This window comes from Gobio gobio (genome assembly GCF_949357685.1).
Source record: "Gobio gobio genome assembly, chromosome: 5".
NCBI lineage: Eukaryota > Metazoa > Chordata > Actinopteri > Cypriniformes > Gobionidae > Gobio > Gobio gobio.
Genome location: NC_137101.1, coordinates 52127606 through 52148383, shown reverse-complemented (window position 1 = coordinate 52148383; position 20778 = coordinate 52127606). Strand labels below are relative to the sequence as shown.

Sequence of the window (20778 nt, the reverse complement as noted above, 5' to 3'; positions counted from 1 at the left end):
AATTTGTTTTTATGTTAAAATGTAATTAAATATCCTAAATTTAGCAACACTATATTGCATACAATATGTAAAAAAAGAAAAAAGTTTCTTATTTTGTTTCTACTCCCTGCCTGGCTGAATCTGATGTGTGATCAGTCAATCAGCTCTAGTTCAGTGGTCAGCCCACGGACTGATTCCCTGACCAGTGTCCTGACTACTGAACTAGAGCTGATTGAGACGCACCCATCATTTTCTAAATAGTCTAAATGTCAAAAATGTATTCGGTAACACTTTATAATCTAAGGTTCATTAACATTAGTTAACTACATTCATTAACATGAACTGATAATGAACTGCACTTATAAAGCATTTATTTATCTTTGTTAATTTCAACATTTACTAACGCATTATTAAAATCTTGCTAACATTAGTTAATGCACTGTGAACTAACATGAACAAACCATGAACAGCTGGATTTTAATGAACTAACGTTAACAAAGATGAACTAATGCTGAACAGAGGTGTTGTTCATGGTTAGTTCATGTTAACTAATGCATTAACTAATGTTAATTAATTGTAAAGTTGTTACCATGCATTCAATAATAAACTTCATTTAGACTGTATCTATTTAGAAAAATCCTAATAAAATATTATTGCATTATTTTTTGTTGATGTCTGCACTATCACTTCTGTCTCCCTGCTCCCAGTACCTAGCATATAATTGTGAATATTTGTCTGCTAAATTACTAAAGTAACTTCACACTAAATAATATTAATCTCCTTTAGCATAGGCATACAGTATTTTAAGTTTTAGTAAGTAATAGGCGCGCTACCGCTCACATTCGCTAGCAGTTCAATACTAATTTAACACAAAAAGTACAGTATTTACAGATGAAACTGACCTGCACTTGAAGCCCTGAACAGGTCAGTAGTTTTGCAATGTTTCGCTGCTGCCTCTTGGAGAGCTTTCTTTTTCTTTTTCTCTCTCTCTCTCTCTGCTCGACCTGGCCGCTTTCTCTCCATCATCAGGCGCTGCTCGCGTTTGGCTGAGGCGTAAAGTCCAATCGGAGCCTTGCCAGTCAGGTCAAGACTAACAGATTCATGATTTATTTTAATTAATAATAATTTTATTGAATGCCGAATTCGAAAATTATCACTTTAGTAAAGGCAATAATATAAAATAATTATAATTATTAAATAAAATTCTCCCGGTGCTCCCGATGTCCAGTCCGGGCCTGTATGGCACGCTTTTTCTTATGTGGCTTTTACACAAGTTATAAATGGCCATCTTTACACAGAAAAAGCGCCACAGAAACCTGAAGCGGCATAAAATCACGCAAATGTTTAACTTATAAGACTGTTTCTCTGAAGCGGCATAATTAATATACCACGCCTTCATAAAAAATGCTGTTTATTCAATATTAATTTGCAACGTTATTATTAAATAGGAATGTTTCCTGTTATACAGAACGAGTTTCTGATGTGCTGCACAATTGTGATATTAAATCAGTTTCAGCTTTGGACAGCTCATCTGATTGTCCAGCGGCATGTGCTGCAGGAGAAATCCCTGACCGCTGGAGAAGCCGCCAGAAGTGCCGCGTTTTGCGCGTGCTCTTTCTCTTACAAAATCACAAATGTAGTAGAAATTGCGCTATGGGCACAAAGCTGCTCAGTCAAAGTTTTATAGGTTACGTTGTGTACTTTTAACTAACATATCTGCCGAATAGTTATTTGTAAAAACTTACTTGTTGTCGACTTCTGGCATCTGTAGATGTTTTTTCGCTCTTTCCTCTTGGCTGAATTCTTCGTTGTGCAAATGTGTGGCCAAGAAATCAAAATTCAGTGACAACGGTTGAAGAAAAGGAAGAAAAGATGTACACACAAAGCCAGTTTTGAGCTCAAATATGAGAGACCATCTCGAAATGCAGCGTTCTAAAGTTCCATCTTGATTGTCCACTGTGATGTCACAATTGATGTTCTATATTTGATTCATAACAGAATAGAGAGCAATAGTCTAGGCTTGCGCTTTAATACACAGATCTGATACAAGGAATATTCCAACTTTATACATTACAAAATTATAGAAATTAACTACACTGACCTGTGTACGGAAGGGAACTTTTGATTACTTGTGTAAAACTATTACATTTTTCACATTTATTTTAAACAGCATTTCCACTCAATGTATATGTTTGTCTGTTTGTGGGCATAGCTCACTTAAAAATGTTAAAAATAACCCAACAAGTAACCCAACTGTGGGTTGGTATAGCACCTTCCCAAATGTGGGTTATTTTAACCCAATGCATTGGGTTAAAAACAGTTGTGTTAACTTTTTATTTTTATTCATGTCATTATTTTAATTAATAAATACAGATTGTTTATTTGTAAGAAACAATACATACATTTTAAAATATACATTTTAAATGTCAAACTAAATATTGGGGAGTCTAGCATTTAATGTAAATATACATAAATGTGTACATATTAAATTCAAAATACACAGCACAAATACATTCAAAACCTATTAAAAAATGTACAAACAGTACACATTCAAATCAAAACATATATTTGAAACCTTCACACAAATGTACATAGAGTAAACATACATAAAATGTGTACATACAACACAAAAATTAATACTACATTTAAAACTACACAAAAGTGCACAGAAATATTACATTCAAAACCTATACAACAGAATACACAAATTCATAATATTAAATCCTTCCAGAAATAAACTACTTTATTAAAAAAATGCACTGTACACTGCATTGATGTGTTGTAAACATACCTTAAGTAGCAAAACAAATACAAATGATGATGATCAAAGTTCTTAATGAGGCAGCAATGTGTTGAAGGAACTCCTCTGGATTTATTTTATTTAATAATTTATTTGATAGGGACATATACCACCAACATAGATCATTTTGACTAAACAATCTGATGTCTGTATCACAGTGTATATAGCCAAAGGCTAATTTGCAACACTTGTCCCTAGAAGGGCCTTTATCAATCAAAAACAATAAATACAAAAAAGTATCTAAAAACCGATTCATACATTAATAAAACTCAAACAATAATACTCTATAACTTCCAAACATACACAATACCTTCACAATATTATAAGTGAGTACAATTCTGATTTATCTTTAACCAAGTCTTAAGTCTGGAAGAAAACATTTTAAAATCAGGAATAGTTTTAATATCAGGTGGCAATAAATTCCAGAGCTTAGAGCTTCTAACAGAAAAAGCTGTCTGACCAAAACTAGTCCTGCAGTATGGAATTTTACAATCATGGTATGTATTACTTCTCGTAACTCTACTGCTGTTCAGTCTCTCCACAAATTTACTCAACGGTTCAGGCGTTAGATGATTAATACATTTATACAATAATTTAAAAAAACTAAAATTAATAAATCTATCAAAACTCATTAAATTATATTTCTTAAGAATAGCACAGTGATGATATCGAATTGGTTTTTTGTCCATGATTTTGATTGCACGATTATATAATGAACCTATACTTTTAGTTACAGTAGGAGCAGCCTGTGCCCATGTTGTTACGCAATATGAAATATGAGAAAATACCATAGCGTGCATGTACAACAGTGCTGCCTGGTTTGGAATGTAATTTCTAATTAATTTAAAACAATTAAGGTTACTTTGTATTGTTCTTGAAATTTTCTTTATATGTTTATCAAATTTAAGCTGAGAATCTAAAACCAATCCAAGATATTTAAAATCTGTAACAGAGTCAATTTTTCCATTTTGTAAATTAATAATAAAATTTTCTTTTAAATCATGTTTCCTAATAGAAAAACACATAGAAACTGTTTTTGACAAATTTAAGACTAACTGATTTTGACTAAGCCACTGTTGAATAGGAGACATACATACAGACAATGCCTCTGCAGCCTGTTTAGGCGACTTAGCAGAGATGTAAAAAACTGCATCATCTGCATAAAGTTGACAGCTGGCCCCTGCGCAGTGCATAGGCAAGTCATTTATAAAGAGACTGAACAGCAAAGGTCCAAGTATAGAGCCTTGCGGAATACCGATTTTGATATTTGAAAATGCTGATATATCTTGATCTATTCTAACACCCTGTGCTCTAGACTGAAGATAAGAAGTAAACCACATAACTGCCTCAGTAGAAAAATTAAAACCTAACATTTTAGATAAAAGTAAGCCATGATTGACCGTATCAAAGGCCTTTTTGAGGTCAATGAAGACAGCACCCACCACCATACCCTTATCTAGTGACTTTTTAACATTTTCAATTAAACAGCAGTTTGCCATTTCAGTTGAGTACCCTGGTCTGAATCCAAACTGCTGTGGGTGGAGGAGCTGTCTGGATTCTAGATAGTCAATCAATTGAGCTGCTACAACTTTTTCGATAACTTTAGATATAACTGGTAAAATTGATATAGGACGATAATTGCACATAGAATCTTGACTTCCTGTTTTGAATACTGGGATGATTACTGCTTTTTTCCAAGCACTAGGGAATGTACAGGTTCTTATAGATAAATTCACAAGATGTGTCAATGGTTTGACAAGAACATCTCTATATTTTTTAAGAAAACAACTATTCATATTATAAATGTCATTTGATTTTGAATTAGAAAGTTTATTAATTATATCAACAACTTTTATTTCTTGAGTCTCTTTAATACGAAAACAATCTGTTGAAACAACTCTCACAGAAGAGATCTGGCTCTCTACAGGTTGAAAACCTTGTGTCAATTCTTCAACTGATTGTAAAAAGTATGTATTAAACTCATTTGCCATAGCGGCACTACTAGTTATGATATTACCATTAATGCTAAGTTCTGTAATCCTTTTATTTTTATTAGATTTGTTAGTCATATTATTTAAATGCTTCCATAATAAATTACTGTTACCTTTAGCATTATCAATTAGTTGTGTATAGTATGTAGCTTTTGCTTTACGCAGCTCAAGTACAACTTTATTTCTTAGACTTTTGTAATTCAAAAAATCAGTATTAAGTTTTGTGCGTAATGATATTTTTAAAGCCAAATCTCTCTTTTTCATAAGTTTATGTATTTCATTATTAATCCAAGGTATAGTTAATTTTTTTTGTCTAGATTTTATTTGCTTTGTAAATTTTTGTGTTATTCCTGTAATAGCTGTTGTCATGGCATTACAGCACTCCTCTACGTCCTCTAGAGCCGTAATCTGTTCCCAGTTTATATTATAAAATTCCCTTTCAAATTGTACAATTTTAGATTTTGGGATAATATTTTTTATTTTTTCACAGTCAGGTTTACCAAAATACTGCAAACGTTTTCTAGTCAATTTCCTAACAGTTAGGATCATGTTATGGTCCGAAAGTCCTGTAATAAGATTATAAGTCTGTGTTATACGTTCAGACTTATTAGTAAATGTAAGATCAATAAGGGTCCTAGTCTGTCGCGTTATCCTTGTAGGTCCTACAATCATTTGTTGATAATTGAATTTTGTAAAGGATGCTTTTAATTTTTGTTTACTGCTTTTATCAGACCAATTAATATTAAAATCACCATACCATATTGTCTCTCTATACGAGTCTAATTGTTTCAATACATGGCTCAATTCATCATAAAAAATACTATTATGAGAGGGTGGATTGTAAAGAACAACAATATTAAAATACATAGTAGGTGATAAAACTACATTCAAGGCTAGACATTCTAAAGTAGTACTCAATGCAATTTCATTACACTTAAATTTCTCTTTAATATATATTAATACTTCTCCTCCCTTGCCAATGTTCCTATCCTTTCTAAAACACTGGTATCCGGCAATATCTAACATGGTAGTCGGTATAGTACAGTGAAGCCAGGATTCTGTCAAACAAATAATCTAAATTCGAGTCCATAAGAAGTGCAGAAACCTGATCCCATTTGGGAATGAGGCTGCGTATATTTAGATGTCCCCCAAGTATTCCCTTTGGTTTGCTCTTAACGTCCCAAAGAACACGGGCATGATTCACAGTCTGAAAAAATAAATGTTGCTTCTGTTTTTGAGCGGCACAACTGTCCGAGCCATCCCTGCGCATTTGTGACGCCTTGTTGACGTTAACCACCGCTCCGTCTCCCGATCGAGAGTGAGAGCCCTGGCCGCTACCCACCACTGTCGAGGCTTCACTGTTACTAGCCAGCACAGTCCTTGAATGGGGATCGGACAGGCAAGATGACTCACCAGCATGGCCACGTCCCGTATTCCTCACACGTGGCTCCAATGCGCTCCGCTTCCCGGCGTAGCACAGTTCTGATAGATCCTGATTTGGAGCCAGCATTCCCTCCAGGTCGGCCACGTGAGGCACCGGTATAGCAAGGGGCGTGGTTATCTGCGGTGTCATTTGCGCCGTATCCCCTGAGCCAGACATCACCTCCACAGGGCTCGTATGGCGCTCAAACATGGCTGGACCAGGGTTCAGATGAACATCCCCAGCCAATAATATAAGCACCAACATAACTTTAGAAGCAGACGCTCTGCCTTGCCGTGTTGGTAATCGGTTTGCGTTCTTTCTATCGCTCTGACACAAGCCTTTTGATACCCAGATGGAATGCAAAGTGAGGTGTCCTTGTCCAAACATATAAAGCTTTGTTTGTTCATGATCAAATATATTAACCAAGTTATCCTTGTTGTATGGGAAGAAGTTATAGGTCCAGGCACTCAATAACAATAATAAAAATTGTAAAATACAAAGGCCATGAGTGGAGCCCAACAAACCACTCCTGCCCTTGGCAGCCATCTTGGGTCTTCAGAGGTCCTGACACTGGGCCTGCCATCTTGGGTCTTCAGAGGTCCTGACACTGGGCCTGGGCCTGGCTCTCACCCTAGTCAAGCGGGTCCACGAGAGGCGAGAGTCCGTGACCAAGAACACGGCCTCTTTCCCCCTAGGATTCCAAACGAAACCCACGGAAGAGAGGTACCAAGACAGAGACAATGCCAAATCTCATCGAGATGGACTCTCAGCCTGAGGAACCAAAGGCTGAGAACAATTAGAAACCACCTGTCATCCGACCATCATGATCCCACTCGACCACCATCCGATCAAAACGACAACTGCCATCCGACGAGGTCAACCGGACGTCGTCACATGGCAAAGGGGGAGCTGTAGCGTCTGGAGTCTCTCTGTCTCTCTCTCTCCGTTTCTCTCTCATGGGATCAAAGTGATGCGAAACAGCAGGGATGTATTTTGCTACCCAGCTCTGCAGGGAAATCAGATCCCGGCACCCATAAGTCTGGGGTGAATGGCCCTCAATGCCAGGCTGACGACCCACCAGAGAATGGCCAGGCCTACGCAATTGCTCTGGGGGGAACTTCAAAAGATCCCTATCACACACACACACACACACACACACACACACACACACACACACACACACACACACACACACACACACACACACACACACCGGGCTCCTAGCTCACACCTTCCTGGTGCAGAGTGGCCGAGAACTGACCCCCACACACACAGGTTGCCTGAACTATTATAATTGAACTATTCCAGAAATGACATATATGATGATTTCCTAAGGATATGCATGCTCCCTATGTTCCTTATCTTAATGTGATGTAAAAGCCCTCCTTGAATGCTCAAAATGGCTCTGTAAAAGAGATACACTGTCTTTTATGCATTTAAGTCACGGCATGTTTGATGTTCACAGTTTTCTCTCTTTCTGTCTTAGCCAATGATGCAAAACATATGATTATGAGATGTACCGTTAATATGCTTTGCCCTTTTGAAGCGAAACCGTATTCGTTCGGCCTGCCGAGCAAGAACATTCCAGTAGTAATAAAAGTCCGAACAAAGGGACTTTTTCCCGCCTCCAATCCACATCTACGATTGGTCATCTCAGAGAAGATGGGCGGGGGTTAGCGGGCTTTAAATGACAATAACTCGAGCACGTCAGGGCTCAGTCAATTTTGCAAGGACTCAGACGAGACAAAACTTCCCTTCCATCACGCCAGCGCGGCTCGCGGGGCTTCGGCCCGAGCCGCTCGGCCTGGCCAAGCTGATCGCCCCTTTGAAGATGACGCAACACCGGCGCGCTCCATCCGAGCGCGCACATCACTGCGCGAATCTTCTTAGCGCGAACGAGATGCCTTTTCCTTCCAAGACAACCGCTCCTACACGCCGTTAAATCTCCCGCGGACCGACCCCGGAAGGACCGAACGGAGGGAGAGCTTCAGCGCATGAACACTCTGAGAAACGCAACACACGCATCTTGCTTACACAACACAAAGAAACCATGCAAGTATCAATTCTATCGAAATTTAGATGCGTTTAAGATTGTACCCCTATTATGGTGATAATTGTTTGTTGCTGGCTCTCGCGGTTTTGATTGGGAAATGTCTGACCGGACCATGCCCTTCTTCACTCTCCTTCCCTCTCCTCTTCCTCACTCTTCCTCCCCTCTCTCCTCATCCTCCCTCTTTACCTTCTTTTATTCTGTATATACATGTATCCTTTATGTAGTCGTATGTAATCGTAGTAGCTATCACTATTAAAACCATTGTATCCACATTTTAATTGTCATTGTTGTTGCTCACAAAACATGAGTCCCTTTAATGTCAGATCTAAGCTACGAGCTCTTATAAGTATCATTGAATGCTTTAATTAATACCATAGCTCGGAAAGTTTGTCCTTTGTGGCCAGAGGGATAAACTTCCCGAAAATGGGTTGAAGACCAAGTTGATAAGTATTGTACTGCTCGTTCGTTAAACCAAACGGAGTAGAGGAATTCTGAATCACTTCCTTAGAGGCTATTCTGTGATTATTTAATATAGATATATATCCAGAGTTGATTGCAATAAATTGTTGTTAACCATATAGATATATAGATATATTGCATAAATACCTGTTAGGTATTCCCTTTTTGGGTGATTTTGGAGATTTGTGATTCAATTATAACCCGTTATGATTAATCATAAATCCCTAAATATTAATACCCATTATTCCCTATGAGCTAAATTTAATTTAATAATATATGTAACCCTAAGACGTTACACCAGAAACGAGCGGCTTTTTCTTTATTTGATAAAGGCATCTGCAAAGTTAAAATTCAGTCAAAATTATATAATAATATACTCTGCACATTTTCTATTAATAAAATGTTGTATTTTTTTATTCCAGATATGTAAAAATGAGACCAACATACATTGCTGTCATTCGATACAACCAGTAAGTCATTCGTTATAACCAAAATTCCGGTTTAACCGAATGACTCTTTTGGTTATAACGAATGACAAAATCTTCATTCAATGCTAACAGGCTGATATCTAGCTGCCTAGCTTGATAGTTAGCTATCTAGCTACCAAAAGGAGAATCAAACATTATATATTATTATATTTAGCAAAAGTTTTAAAAATACTTAATATTGACCACATGACTCGATCCAAAATGGAGCCCTTTATATTGGTTTCTCCGAATGACATCAATGCAAATAATTTTTCCGGACATTCTTTCTCATAACAAAGCAACGACTTCTACACATAATTTTAAAACCATTTTGCACTATGTTGATATATAGTCTTATAAAATCATGCCAGAATAAAAAATATATAAATTTATTAAATTAAGATATTTTAATCACAAATTAAATTGCTGTACTGGGCTTCGGACGGTTAAACCGAATGACCTTTTGACACTTCAAAATCTTTAAAATACCTTTATATGTAGTAAAATATAATTAAAACCTTTTGGATTCAGTAAAATAGATCAAGTTGTACTACCTTACATACTTTGGACGTTATATATTTGTTTTTTTATTATTATTATTATTATTAAGGCATTTGGACAAAAAAAATGACCCGTCACGTCATTGACCCATTTATAAATTAATTATTTTCCAAAGCCGAGTGTGTGTATTTTCTGCCTCCTGCGAAACCCTAAGGCCCGGTTTCACAGACATGGCTTAAGCCTAGTCCCAGACTAAACTGCCCACTTGAGCTGTCTTAACTCAAAGCGACTTGCACAGATATGAATTAAAATAGTCAAAGATTTAGCCTGTTCTGGATTAAACAAAGCCGATTGCAAGAGGAAGGATTATAGCTAGTCTATGACTAAATTGAATCTTAAATTAATCCTTCAAAGAGGCAGGTTTAACTCCTGCTTAGTACTGTTTGTGAGGGAGAATGGAATATTTGGAATATCTAAATGAAAACCAACATGCACAACAGAGGCCAGCCAGAGTACTTGTGGATAGGAGTGATCCATTACATTACTTTGATGACACAGCTTTTCAAGACCGCTTTCGTATGTCCAAGGAAAATGCAGTGGAGATAATATCTTTGCTTGAGCCTAGACTTTCCTGTCTGTCTCTGAGAGGAAGGCCTTTACCCATTTCTCTCCAAGTTCTGCTCACACTGAGGTTTTTTGCGTCCGGGACCTTTCACCGTGAAACTGGTGATTTGTGTGGTGCCAGTGAAGCAACTGTGTGTAGAATAGTTCACAAAGTCAGCAGAGCCATTTGTGAACTGAGGAGTCTTTACATAAAGTTTCCTGATGCTGCTGACCAAGCCAAATATAAAGTGCAATTCTATGAATATGGGCACTTCCCAGGTGTCATTGGCTGTATAGATGGATGTCATGTTCCTGTCAAGTGTCCATCAACCCCTGATGCTGAGGAGTACAGGAACCGTAAGAACTGGTTTTCTATCAACGTTCAGGGTGTATGCACACCTAATTTAGAGTTTTCAAACATTGTTGCGCGCTGGAAAGGTTCAACTCACGATTCAAGGATTTTTGTCAACTCTTCATTATGTGCTCAGTTTCAGAGTGGACTTCTACTTGGTGACAGTGGATGTGGTCAGAGTAACTTTTTATTCACTCCATACATAAATCCCACAACAGCTGAGCAGCAAAGATACAACAGAGCTCATATCCGAACAAGAGGCATGGTTGAACGCATGTTTGGAATATGGAAAAATCAATTCCAGTGTTTACGTAATACACTTCGCTTCAGGCCAAGGAGATGCTGCAAGGTCATAATTGCTACAGCGGTGCTGCACAACTACCTGAAGCAGCGCTGCTGTCCTGATCCTCCAATGGAAGATGACGATGAAGCAGATGTGCCCATGACTGAGGCAGCCAGTGACCAACGAGGACTTGCACACAGAGTTGCTTTCACATTGCAGCACTTCAGCTAGATGAGATGTATTTCAATATGGAATGTATTCATTATGCCTTATTTTGCCATGATAATTTTTGTTCTGTACAAAATTAAAATAGTGTGCAGCAAAATTTAAAAAAAATTACTAAACCAATACTGGTTGAAAATGTAGTTTGTGATTGTTTAAATACACTCAGTCATGAATATCTAAAATGACAAAAGGTTTATTTTTGTTTTTATTGTTTATACATCATATTGTTCACCATGGCTGGTAATCACAATTGCATCCTTACTGTATCGTTTTTGGATCATACCTCTTTCTTCCAACTTCATATCCAATTCAACCTGTAGAATTCTCATTTTCATTTCATGTTCTTCCTTCAGATATTTCATTTTTTCCTCATGAAATTCTCTGGCTAACTTTTCATGGATGGTCATCTTGCTTGTTCTCTGCTGAAAGGTGGTGGCAGCATCTTTTCTCAGGGATGCAGGAGCAGATGTGGAAGGCACACACTCACTGTGCTCTGGCTTTTCCAACCCGTTCAGATTCCTTTCTTCTGTGGGGAAAAACAGAGGCACAAATAAATTCACATGATCCTTACAATGAAAGAAGAATAAAAATTGACAGAGTGGAATTTATGTATCAAAGGAAGAAATCAATTTCTTTCTAACATACCATTTGTGGTCAGATCTTCATCTGAACTGTTCAAGTGATCATCATCTGGTATACCATCCAGAGGTTGCTGGTGCTGTATTATTCCAGACAGCAAGTCACTCAATTCATCAGTTTTGTCTTTATTTGGTGGTCCACCACCAGTAGTAAATCGCTGTCTTCTGATCTCTGCATTCTGTCGTTTTAAAGCCAGTTTAAGGTTCTTCCACAGAGTCTATACAGGCAAAAATCATTCATTATAAATTGTCCCAAAAATATGAATATGAGAAATGAGCAATGATAATAATGAAGAAATCTCACCTGAAGTTGTTGTATTGTTCTTGTGGTTGCATTTTCATTTGCATTAAATTCATTGCAAATTGCATTCCAAGCACTCCTTTTCTTTTGCTCACTAGCAGTAGTGTGGATTTTACTTTCAATAACTGGATGGTTGGTCAAAATTTGTTTCAGTAGTGTTTTTTCATACTCACTGAAGTTTTTGGAACGAATTCTTTTTGCATCTGCCATTGCTTTGTGTCAAAATGTACACCGATAAAATGTACACCGTTTTCTGGTCCATTCCAGGTTTTTATGAGCACCATCAGCCCAACGGCATGTGCTTATACTCAACTTAATCAGGCCTATCCCAGGTGTTCTCATTTAAGCTTACTTAATTTACTCCAGGACTCTGTAGTCTCAGACTAACTAAGCTTATTTTAAGCCACGTTCATGAAAGGTACTTAAATGCCCCAGTTTAACTAGTACACATTAAGGCCTACTCCTGGCTTATGCTAAGCCATGTCTGTGAAACCGGGCCTAGGTGTTGTAACTCTGTAAGGGCATGATACTCTGCTTGAGGGATCTTAAACTGGCTTGACACTGCACTGAGTACAACAAGCTCCTGTGAACATATAAATAATAATCTATATCAGGGGTCTCAAACTTATTTTACCTGGGGGCCGCTGGAGGTAGACTCTGGGTCAGGCTGGGCCGCATCAAATCTTCTCAATCTTTATTATTAACAGTTCTTCAACATGAATGTTTCTTCTGAACATGAACTGTTCCTCTGAATTTGAACTAAATATAGCCTATAGAAATTAAATAATATAAAATGAAATAATGAATGATTTTAATTTTATTTTAAATAATTGACTAATTCACAGCAAGGCCGTAACCAGGTCAAACAGAACAGTGAGCGAAATTCTAGGTCTAATTCTAGTTGGGAAATAATCTTTTTGGGACTATTTGTAAGCAATATTTGCATTAATTTGCATCAAATATATTATTAGTCCCGATATTCTTCGCATGAATGAGTGAATAAATACATAGATCCGCGAAAGACTTTCAAATTCTCTAGTGGTCTGGTGGTAGAATTTTTGTCAACCGTGTCAAAGGTTACGGGTTCTAATATAGTTCTCATATAGTTTTTCTTCAAAGATGTTCATCAATGATTGTATAATAAGACCATGGACACGTTTGCATTTTGTTTTGAACAACAACCATGAGGCAGCATCAAACAGAGGCCCGTTGCACAAAAGTAGAATTAAGACATCCAGGATAAATGACTGAGCTGAGCTCAATGAAGCCAAAACAAGTGCATCCAGGCTTAATTGGTTGCACAAAGACCAAGCCAGGATGAGCAGACACGGATTCATCAAGCCAGGTTAAACCAATCTTGGATAGGTGCGCGCACACGACTCACTCAAATAGACCCGCCACGGATCACAGATTCACTGATTCACCATGGCAACTAGAGCGGCGTATACTTTTCCCCGTCGGAGGCACAAATCCTCATGGAGGCATACGAGGAGGTAAAAGACATAATTAAGAAGAAAGGCAACACCGCCACAGTGATAAAGCAAAGAGAAAAATCATGGCAAAGTATTGCAGACCTCCTGAATGTGTAAGTAGTGCACAATTACACACTCACCGCTCCGCTGAAACATCACAATTACAATCCAAATAGTTAATTCACATCTCCAAAAATGCAGTTGTACTCTGATTATGAAACAGTTTAATTTTTAATTGAAATGGACTGCAGATATGAGTGAAATTGTGTAAAGTAACTCCATCACACTGTATAAGGCTTTGATAAATTATTATCAAAGCCTTACATTATTACTACGCTCAGTAGTACGATTTAATCTTAGCCGTTGTACTCTGCTTCTTATGTTGTCCAACGATTTTCTGTGTTCTCCTGCTTTTATTAATGTAAAGCTGCTTTGAAACAATGAAACAATTGTGAAAAGCGCTATATAAATAAAATTGAATTGAATTGAATAGATGAGCTAATAATAATAATCACTTTAATTTATATAGCGCCTTTCAAAGGACCCCCAGAAAGCACAGCAGGCCGACAACCATGCCCATGCTAGGGTTGAAATGACCTTTGGCCTCCTGAAGGCACGCTTTCACTGTCTTCACAAATTAAGGGTCAGCCCTGTGAGGGCATGTGACATTACTGTGGCTTGTGCTGTCCTCCACAATGTGGCCTGCCTGAGGAAGGAGAGGCCATGGACTGGGACAATCCAGCAATCTTCCCTGATGACGACAGTGGTCGGCTGCTGAGGGACCAATATGTGTTGAATTATTTTTGTTAGTATGTGTGCATTCAATTTTGGTTAAATAAGTCCTGCTGTGGCAGAGGAATTAGGGTTTTTTTGTGTTCCTTTTTTAATTTTTTTTTATTGATTTGGCTTATTGATTTTATTGTTTGTGCTGTATACTGTGTGTAATACAAGCTTGCAGGGAGGCTACTGCATCCATTAATTTGTCTGTTCAGTTGATGTGTATGGATTTGTCCTGCATTTATTTCAGTGTGCAGATATGCGGGGTGTGTTATATACAGACCTTTGAATGTGTATTTATCCTTTTGTTGTATAATATGCTTTGATTCTGTGCTTTCCATCTTGTAGAGTCACTGTGACATCAGTTTCGAAAGGAGCTGATGGTTTACCTGCTTTGTTTTATCCTTATTCAATAAAGGAACCTAATGTTACACTTTGTGTTTTTATATTTATATGGAATGTGTATTTTACACGACAGAGTATTAGGGCCACACTGAGGAAGAAGGAAAAAGTCATACATTTATGAGGCTGGTTCTTTTTGCGGAAAAGATGCATATTCTTTTTACAGTCCTGATACTTATAACAATGTGACGCTGATGTGCCAAAAGATTAAGTATTTCCTTGTTTGTGAAACCATATTGAAGAACAATTCCACAAAATGCCCCACAGCTGTCATTTGAACAACCGTCCTCCTCTAAAACAACGGGTTACAATATTATGACTTAATTTATCGAAGTCTGTGAATTTTCTTTTTTTCCTCTGTGGCCCTAATATTCCATCATTTTTATATATAGCCTTATAGTCTATGGGAAATCGTAAATTATCTAATGATAGCAACATCATCTAAAAATCATAATTTATCCAAAATGATTGAAGTTATGATCACAAACGTTTAAATAATGACAGTGGGTCTAGTTATATGTGATAACAATGTATAGTGGGCAGTAGAATAACTATTGGTTTCCGTTTGTGGTGACTGCTGACTGACATAAGGGATGAGATTAAATAGATCCTGGAATTTAGCCTGGTCTGGAGCAGGCTAGCTCCACAGAATAAATCTCCATGGTAATTTATACCATAACATCCAACTGCCACCCTATCCAGCTTTAGTGCAACCGGATCACGGATAAATTGAGCCAGGATCACCAAGATATCCCGACTTAATCCCTTATCCTAGTTTTGACTGGACAAACATGGAATTTTCAAATCGGGATCATTTTTAACCAGATTGGACTGTTTTGAAAACAGTGGGCCCTGGGCAAGTAGGGCTAACAGGCAAGTATACAGAAATGTACAGTTTATTCTTATTATTGTTATTACAATTAGACTACACCTGCACCTGTGGCAGAGATGGAAGGACAAGAGACTCAGGGAGAGAGGAAGATATGGAAACTGAAACATCAGGGGATGATGGTGCTCCAATGGGGAATGTAGAAGAATAGCAGAACTGCACCATGTGTGGCCTCAGACTCAATGAAATAATACACTTGCAGAAGGAGAATTGAAAACTGAAGGGAGAGCTCTCCAAAAAGGCCCTGGATGAGAAATTTCTTCAGGCTGTCTGCAAAAACACCACAACACAGCCTTTTCACATGCCCTTCTTTTGGGCTGGGGGGTGTTACCTGGCTGCAGTGTGGCCAATGGTATTTTGATTGTTTTATCGTGCTCTTTTTTTGTTTTTGTCGGTGGGCTGTGAATCAAATAATGGCACCGGTAGGTCAGCTGAAGGGGGGGTGCTGATGGGGGCTGGTGGGACAATCTTGTGCTTGGGTGATTTACCTGGCTGTAATGTGGCCAATGTTTTTCTGACTGTGTTCTGTGCTCGTTTTCTGGGTTTGTCTGTGGGCTGGGAATCGGCTGATGGCACGGGTATCTCAGCTGAAGGCACAGGGGGTGGGGGTTGAGTGTAGTGACGGGCTACAAGCTCAGGTAGGACAACCTTGTAAAAAAATTTTTGTGCGGTTGGCAAAAGTGTCTCCCAAAGTTCTATGTCAGACATGACACGGACAGTTACAAGGCTTTTGGTCGTCCAAACAACAAAGTCACAGAACTGTGACTCGGTGACAAAGATCTGAGTTTGTACCTGTTTGTAGTACTTGTGGGTTTGCTTCAACTCCATCCTTCCCTCTGTGAACAGCAGACAAAAGTCCTTGTCAGTACATGCCTGCAGAATGTTATGGTCCTGGTGCTTAAAAGGGCATTTAATCTCCACACATCCTTTCCCGCAACATGCACAATGGACAAGTGCATCAGGAGTCGCGCCTATTGCAGGGAAAGAAGGGTTGATTATGAATCCACAGGGTTCCACTTTCATGTCCCTGTGCCGCAGCTCTGTCTGTGTGATGTAGGAGACCCTTGCCGTATCCTCTTTTTCTCTCCCCCATTTAATGGCCTCTGGGCAATTGTGAGTCTGTCTCAGTGAAGGTTTCTGTGGATAGCACACCTTCTCCACAGTTGACTTTGCTGGTCTGGTTATGGAGGTGGAGACAACAGCGTGTGTGATGGAGGCGGTTATCCTTCCAGCCCGTGTGCTGTGCCATATGTCAGACTTGTGCTGCTGTCTTGTGTTCTTTTCCAGTACAGCTGCCTCTGTGACTGTCACTGCCACAAGGTGTGTCAGGCCCTCACAGTGTTGAAGCAGGACAGACAAGTCACAGCCATCCATTCATGGGTAGCGAAGACGCAGCAGTGACTTCGGCAGGACACATGGCTGAATGGGATCAGCATAGAGGTGGCAGAATTCCTCCATTACAGAGCACAGTCCGGACCTGTGTGCATGCATGAGCTCTGTGAGGGGTTTTAAATCGGCAAGTGTTTTCTGCGGTAAACATGTGCCACCTGAGCGGGTCCGGATCTTGGGTGCTGTGCTGGTGTCTCCACAGACTGACCGATCAAGCGCCTTTTTTCGGGCTGAGCTTGTTGTAAAGTCAATAGTATGTCCAGGCACTCCCTGCACTTTGGTTATATTGGAGGGCATCATCCAGTACGCTTCAACATCTGTTGGGGTCACATTTCCCCGCAGACACACAGCTGTATCGATCTTGTACAGGAGGGCTGCCACATGTGCGCACTTCTCTGCCACGCCAGCCATACAAGTGCAGTGAGCGCTCTCCACTTCCCCACATGCTGTAAGTATGACCCATGGCTGTAGGGGCTTCTGGCTGAGTCGCATGGAGGGATTCACCTAAGACAATAAAAGCATTATAGGCCTTTTTCACAGAACGCAGAACGCACTTCCGTTTCAGCGCTGTTGCTGTAAGCGACTTCCGGTCTAAACAACAATGGCTGAAGCAAAATCGAAGTGTCACTGTAGCGTCCCTCATTGCACAAATAACAAGCAGCGACAGCCATATTTAAGCTTTCATGCATTTCCAAAGAAGTGGGTGCATGTTATTCGACGTGAAGAAGGACCGACGTTTACGATCCTTAGAGGTAGCACATTTGTTTGTAGCCGACACTTCAGCGACGCTGATTACACTGCCGCTACTGGTCGTAAGTGCCTCAAAAAAGGGACCGTCCCGTCCCGATTTATTTGGAACAACTGGGGAGAAACTTCACTAGAGTCGGTTTACGAAAGAGTAAGAGCTCGATCCACACTTTACACTTTTCCTGTCCTTTCCTCTGATGACACCCAAGAAGACGACATAGTTCCTGAGGTAGCAGCTGGAGTAGATCATGACTATGCAGTCACTCCTCTTCTAGGTATTTTTATGCATTCCTGAAAACACATTTCCCTTATACTTAATTAAATCTATTATTGAAGCCTTTATTACATTTATGTCCACTTTCATGTCTTAATATAATTTTAATTCATTTTGAAACAAAAACATATCTTACTTCATTTATATCCTAAATGCTGCCATTAATGAGCATAATAAAATTAAGATTAACAAATTCATAACATTATTTAAAATGACTATTAGAATAAATGTTTTAATCATATTCACTCATATAATTTGTTTTTAATCAAAATACAGATAATTATACATATGAATTTGTAAATCAGCCAGGTTATATCATTGCATATCTCTCACAACTTTGCACGTTTCCATAGAGACATACCAAGTTGAATATCATTATATAAGCATTGTTGAGATATGGACACAGGGTCTGAGTGGGAAAGTTATTTTATTTGGGTATAATGTTATAATATAATTGTAATATAACTCAATTTTTAATTGTATTGCTATTATGTTAAACTGTTACTTTTTTGTGAATCTAGGTGCACAGGATGCAGCAGCTGCACGTATACAGGAATTGGAAGCTGAAGTCAGAAAACTGGAAAGTGAGCTCATGCAGCTCAGAATAGGCCACTCTCTGTCCCAGTTCCAGAGATTCTGTACTTCAGATGAAGACATACGCTTTTACACCAGGTTTTCATCTGAAGAGGTCTTCCAAGCATTCTGGAAGGTGATTGAACCCTCTGCGTCCATGCTCGTTTACTGGTCTAAGAGTTTTTTTTGTACTGCTGTCGTGTTGCTGCAGGACTGAAAGAAAAAGTGTTAGCTGACATTTTCAAAGTAAGTGTCTCCACTGTTAGCCGCATCATCATAACTTGGGCTAATTATTTTTACCTCGTCCTTGGATCATTGCCCATATGGATGAGCAGAGAGCAAGTGAATTCTACCATACCAGACAAATTTAGGCAGTTTTGTCCAGAGGTGAGGGTCATCATTGACTGCACAGAGATCAGGTGCCAAAATCCATCTTCTCTTCCTATAAAAACACCATTACATTCAAGGGGTTGATCGGCATTGCTCCATGTGGTGCAGTTACTTTTGTATCCAGCTTGTACACAGGTTCCATCTCTGATCAAGAGCTGACGAAACACTTAGGGATTCTTGATTTGCTGGAGCCAGGTGATGCTTGCATGGCTGACAAAGGATTCACCATTGAGAAGCTGCTGGCAGAACATGGGGCCAAACTCATTATACCACCTTTCAAAACAGCAGCTCAATTCAGCAAAGAAAATGCAGAGAGAACACAAGCCATAGCTCGTCTTCGAATTCTTGTTGAGAGAGCCATCAGAAGAGTGAAGGAGTTTCACATCTGGGACACCACTGTACCTTTAACCTTGTCTGGAACGGTTAACCAGCTGTGGACTAACTGCTGCTTGATGAGTAATTTTCAGTGGCCGCTTGATGTTAAAGGTCACAAAGGAGTATAGTCCTTTTATTTTAGTGAGTGCCTTTTATGTAATATAATGTATTATACCTTTTATAAGTGAATTAGAAATATAATGTATTATACCTTTATATGTGAATTAGAAATATAATGTATTATACCTTTATATGTGAATTAGAAATATAATGTATTATACCTTTATATGTGAATTAGAAATATAATGAATTATACCTTTATATGTGAATTAGAAATATAATGTATTATACCTTTATATGTGAATTAGAAATATAATGAATTATACCTTTTATGTTACACCTCTTGTATTATATTTTTGCACGGTTGAAATAAAGGAACAATTGTTACTTAAACTAAGACTTTATATTTGTATAAGACGTATAATCATTAGAACAATAAAATTTTTATTATATACACAATTCCAGACTCTTTTTTAACAGTATTAACAATTTATACATATTGCAATTAGGCCTAATAGATACCACCCCTAAGATATTCATCCATGTAAGTACAAAAGTAATAAAGATCAAGATTTACTCTCATCTGACTTATCATGGCACTGTCCCTCCACACTCTTTCAACTGTTATGTCCTCTTCAGTGTTAGTGATGAAGTCACACCAACTGAGTCCAGTTATGGCTAACTGACCTTGAACTTGCCAGTAATATTTGTGAGATTTTTTCAGGGTTGCCTGTCCATCCACAATGTTAATATGCCCAGCCTCAGAAACTGTTGAAACATCTGGGCATTTCACCTCAGCAAGCCCGAAACAGGGATCTGCATTAGGATCATAAACTTTGGCATCAGGACTGGCACCAAGGTAGGATGCATCTGAGTGTACAACAAAACCACAAGGTGAGACATTCACATTGAACAGTTCAGAGTAACGTTCCAGCACCTCAGGTTCCCTGTCAAGGCCTGCTTTCATTGCCCTGGTTTGTTTTATGCCCTTGAGTATCCGCCTTGCCAGTGCCTGGCCAGATGTCTCCCCTCGCACATGAGAAACCTCATAAAATCTGCTAGCAATCACTCTAGGCTAGCGCATTTCCTTCCACAGTGGACACTCTGATTGCTCCTGAGTGCGCTCCTCTATTATAGCTGCCAACTCCTGTGTGACACTTAGGCTCTCCAAATGGAAGAACTGGTGGCAGTTTGGGACGAAGTGCAAGCTCCCTGGAAATGTAGAGCCATCAATAGGGAGTTTTGGGAACACAGGAGCAGCTGGGTGTTTCACGTTGCTTTTGGTCACAAGAGGAGGGCACTGGTAGGAGAGCACCGAACCTCGTGGCACAGGACCAAATCTGGAGTCCACCAAA

General features: G+C 38.8%; 1 protein-coding gene across 1 annotated transcript; it reads left to right on the top strand.

Annotated features, from left to right (window-relative positions):
• Positions 1–10128: 10128 nt before the first annotated feature.
• Positions 10129–11142, top strand: LOC307126433 (putative nuclease HARBI1; the record flags this gene model as incomplete). Its single annotated transcript, XM_079816937.1, has 1 exon — positions 10129–11142. The coding sequence occupies one exon, from the start codon at positions 10129–10131 to the stop codon at positions 11140–11142; it is 1014 nt and encodes a 337-aa protein (XP_079673063.1).
• Between the last annotated feature and the right edge of the window lie 9636 nt (positions 11143–20778).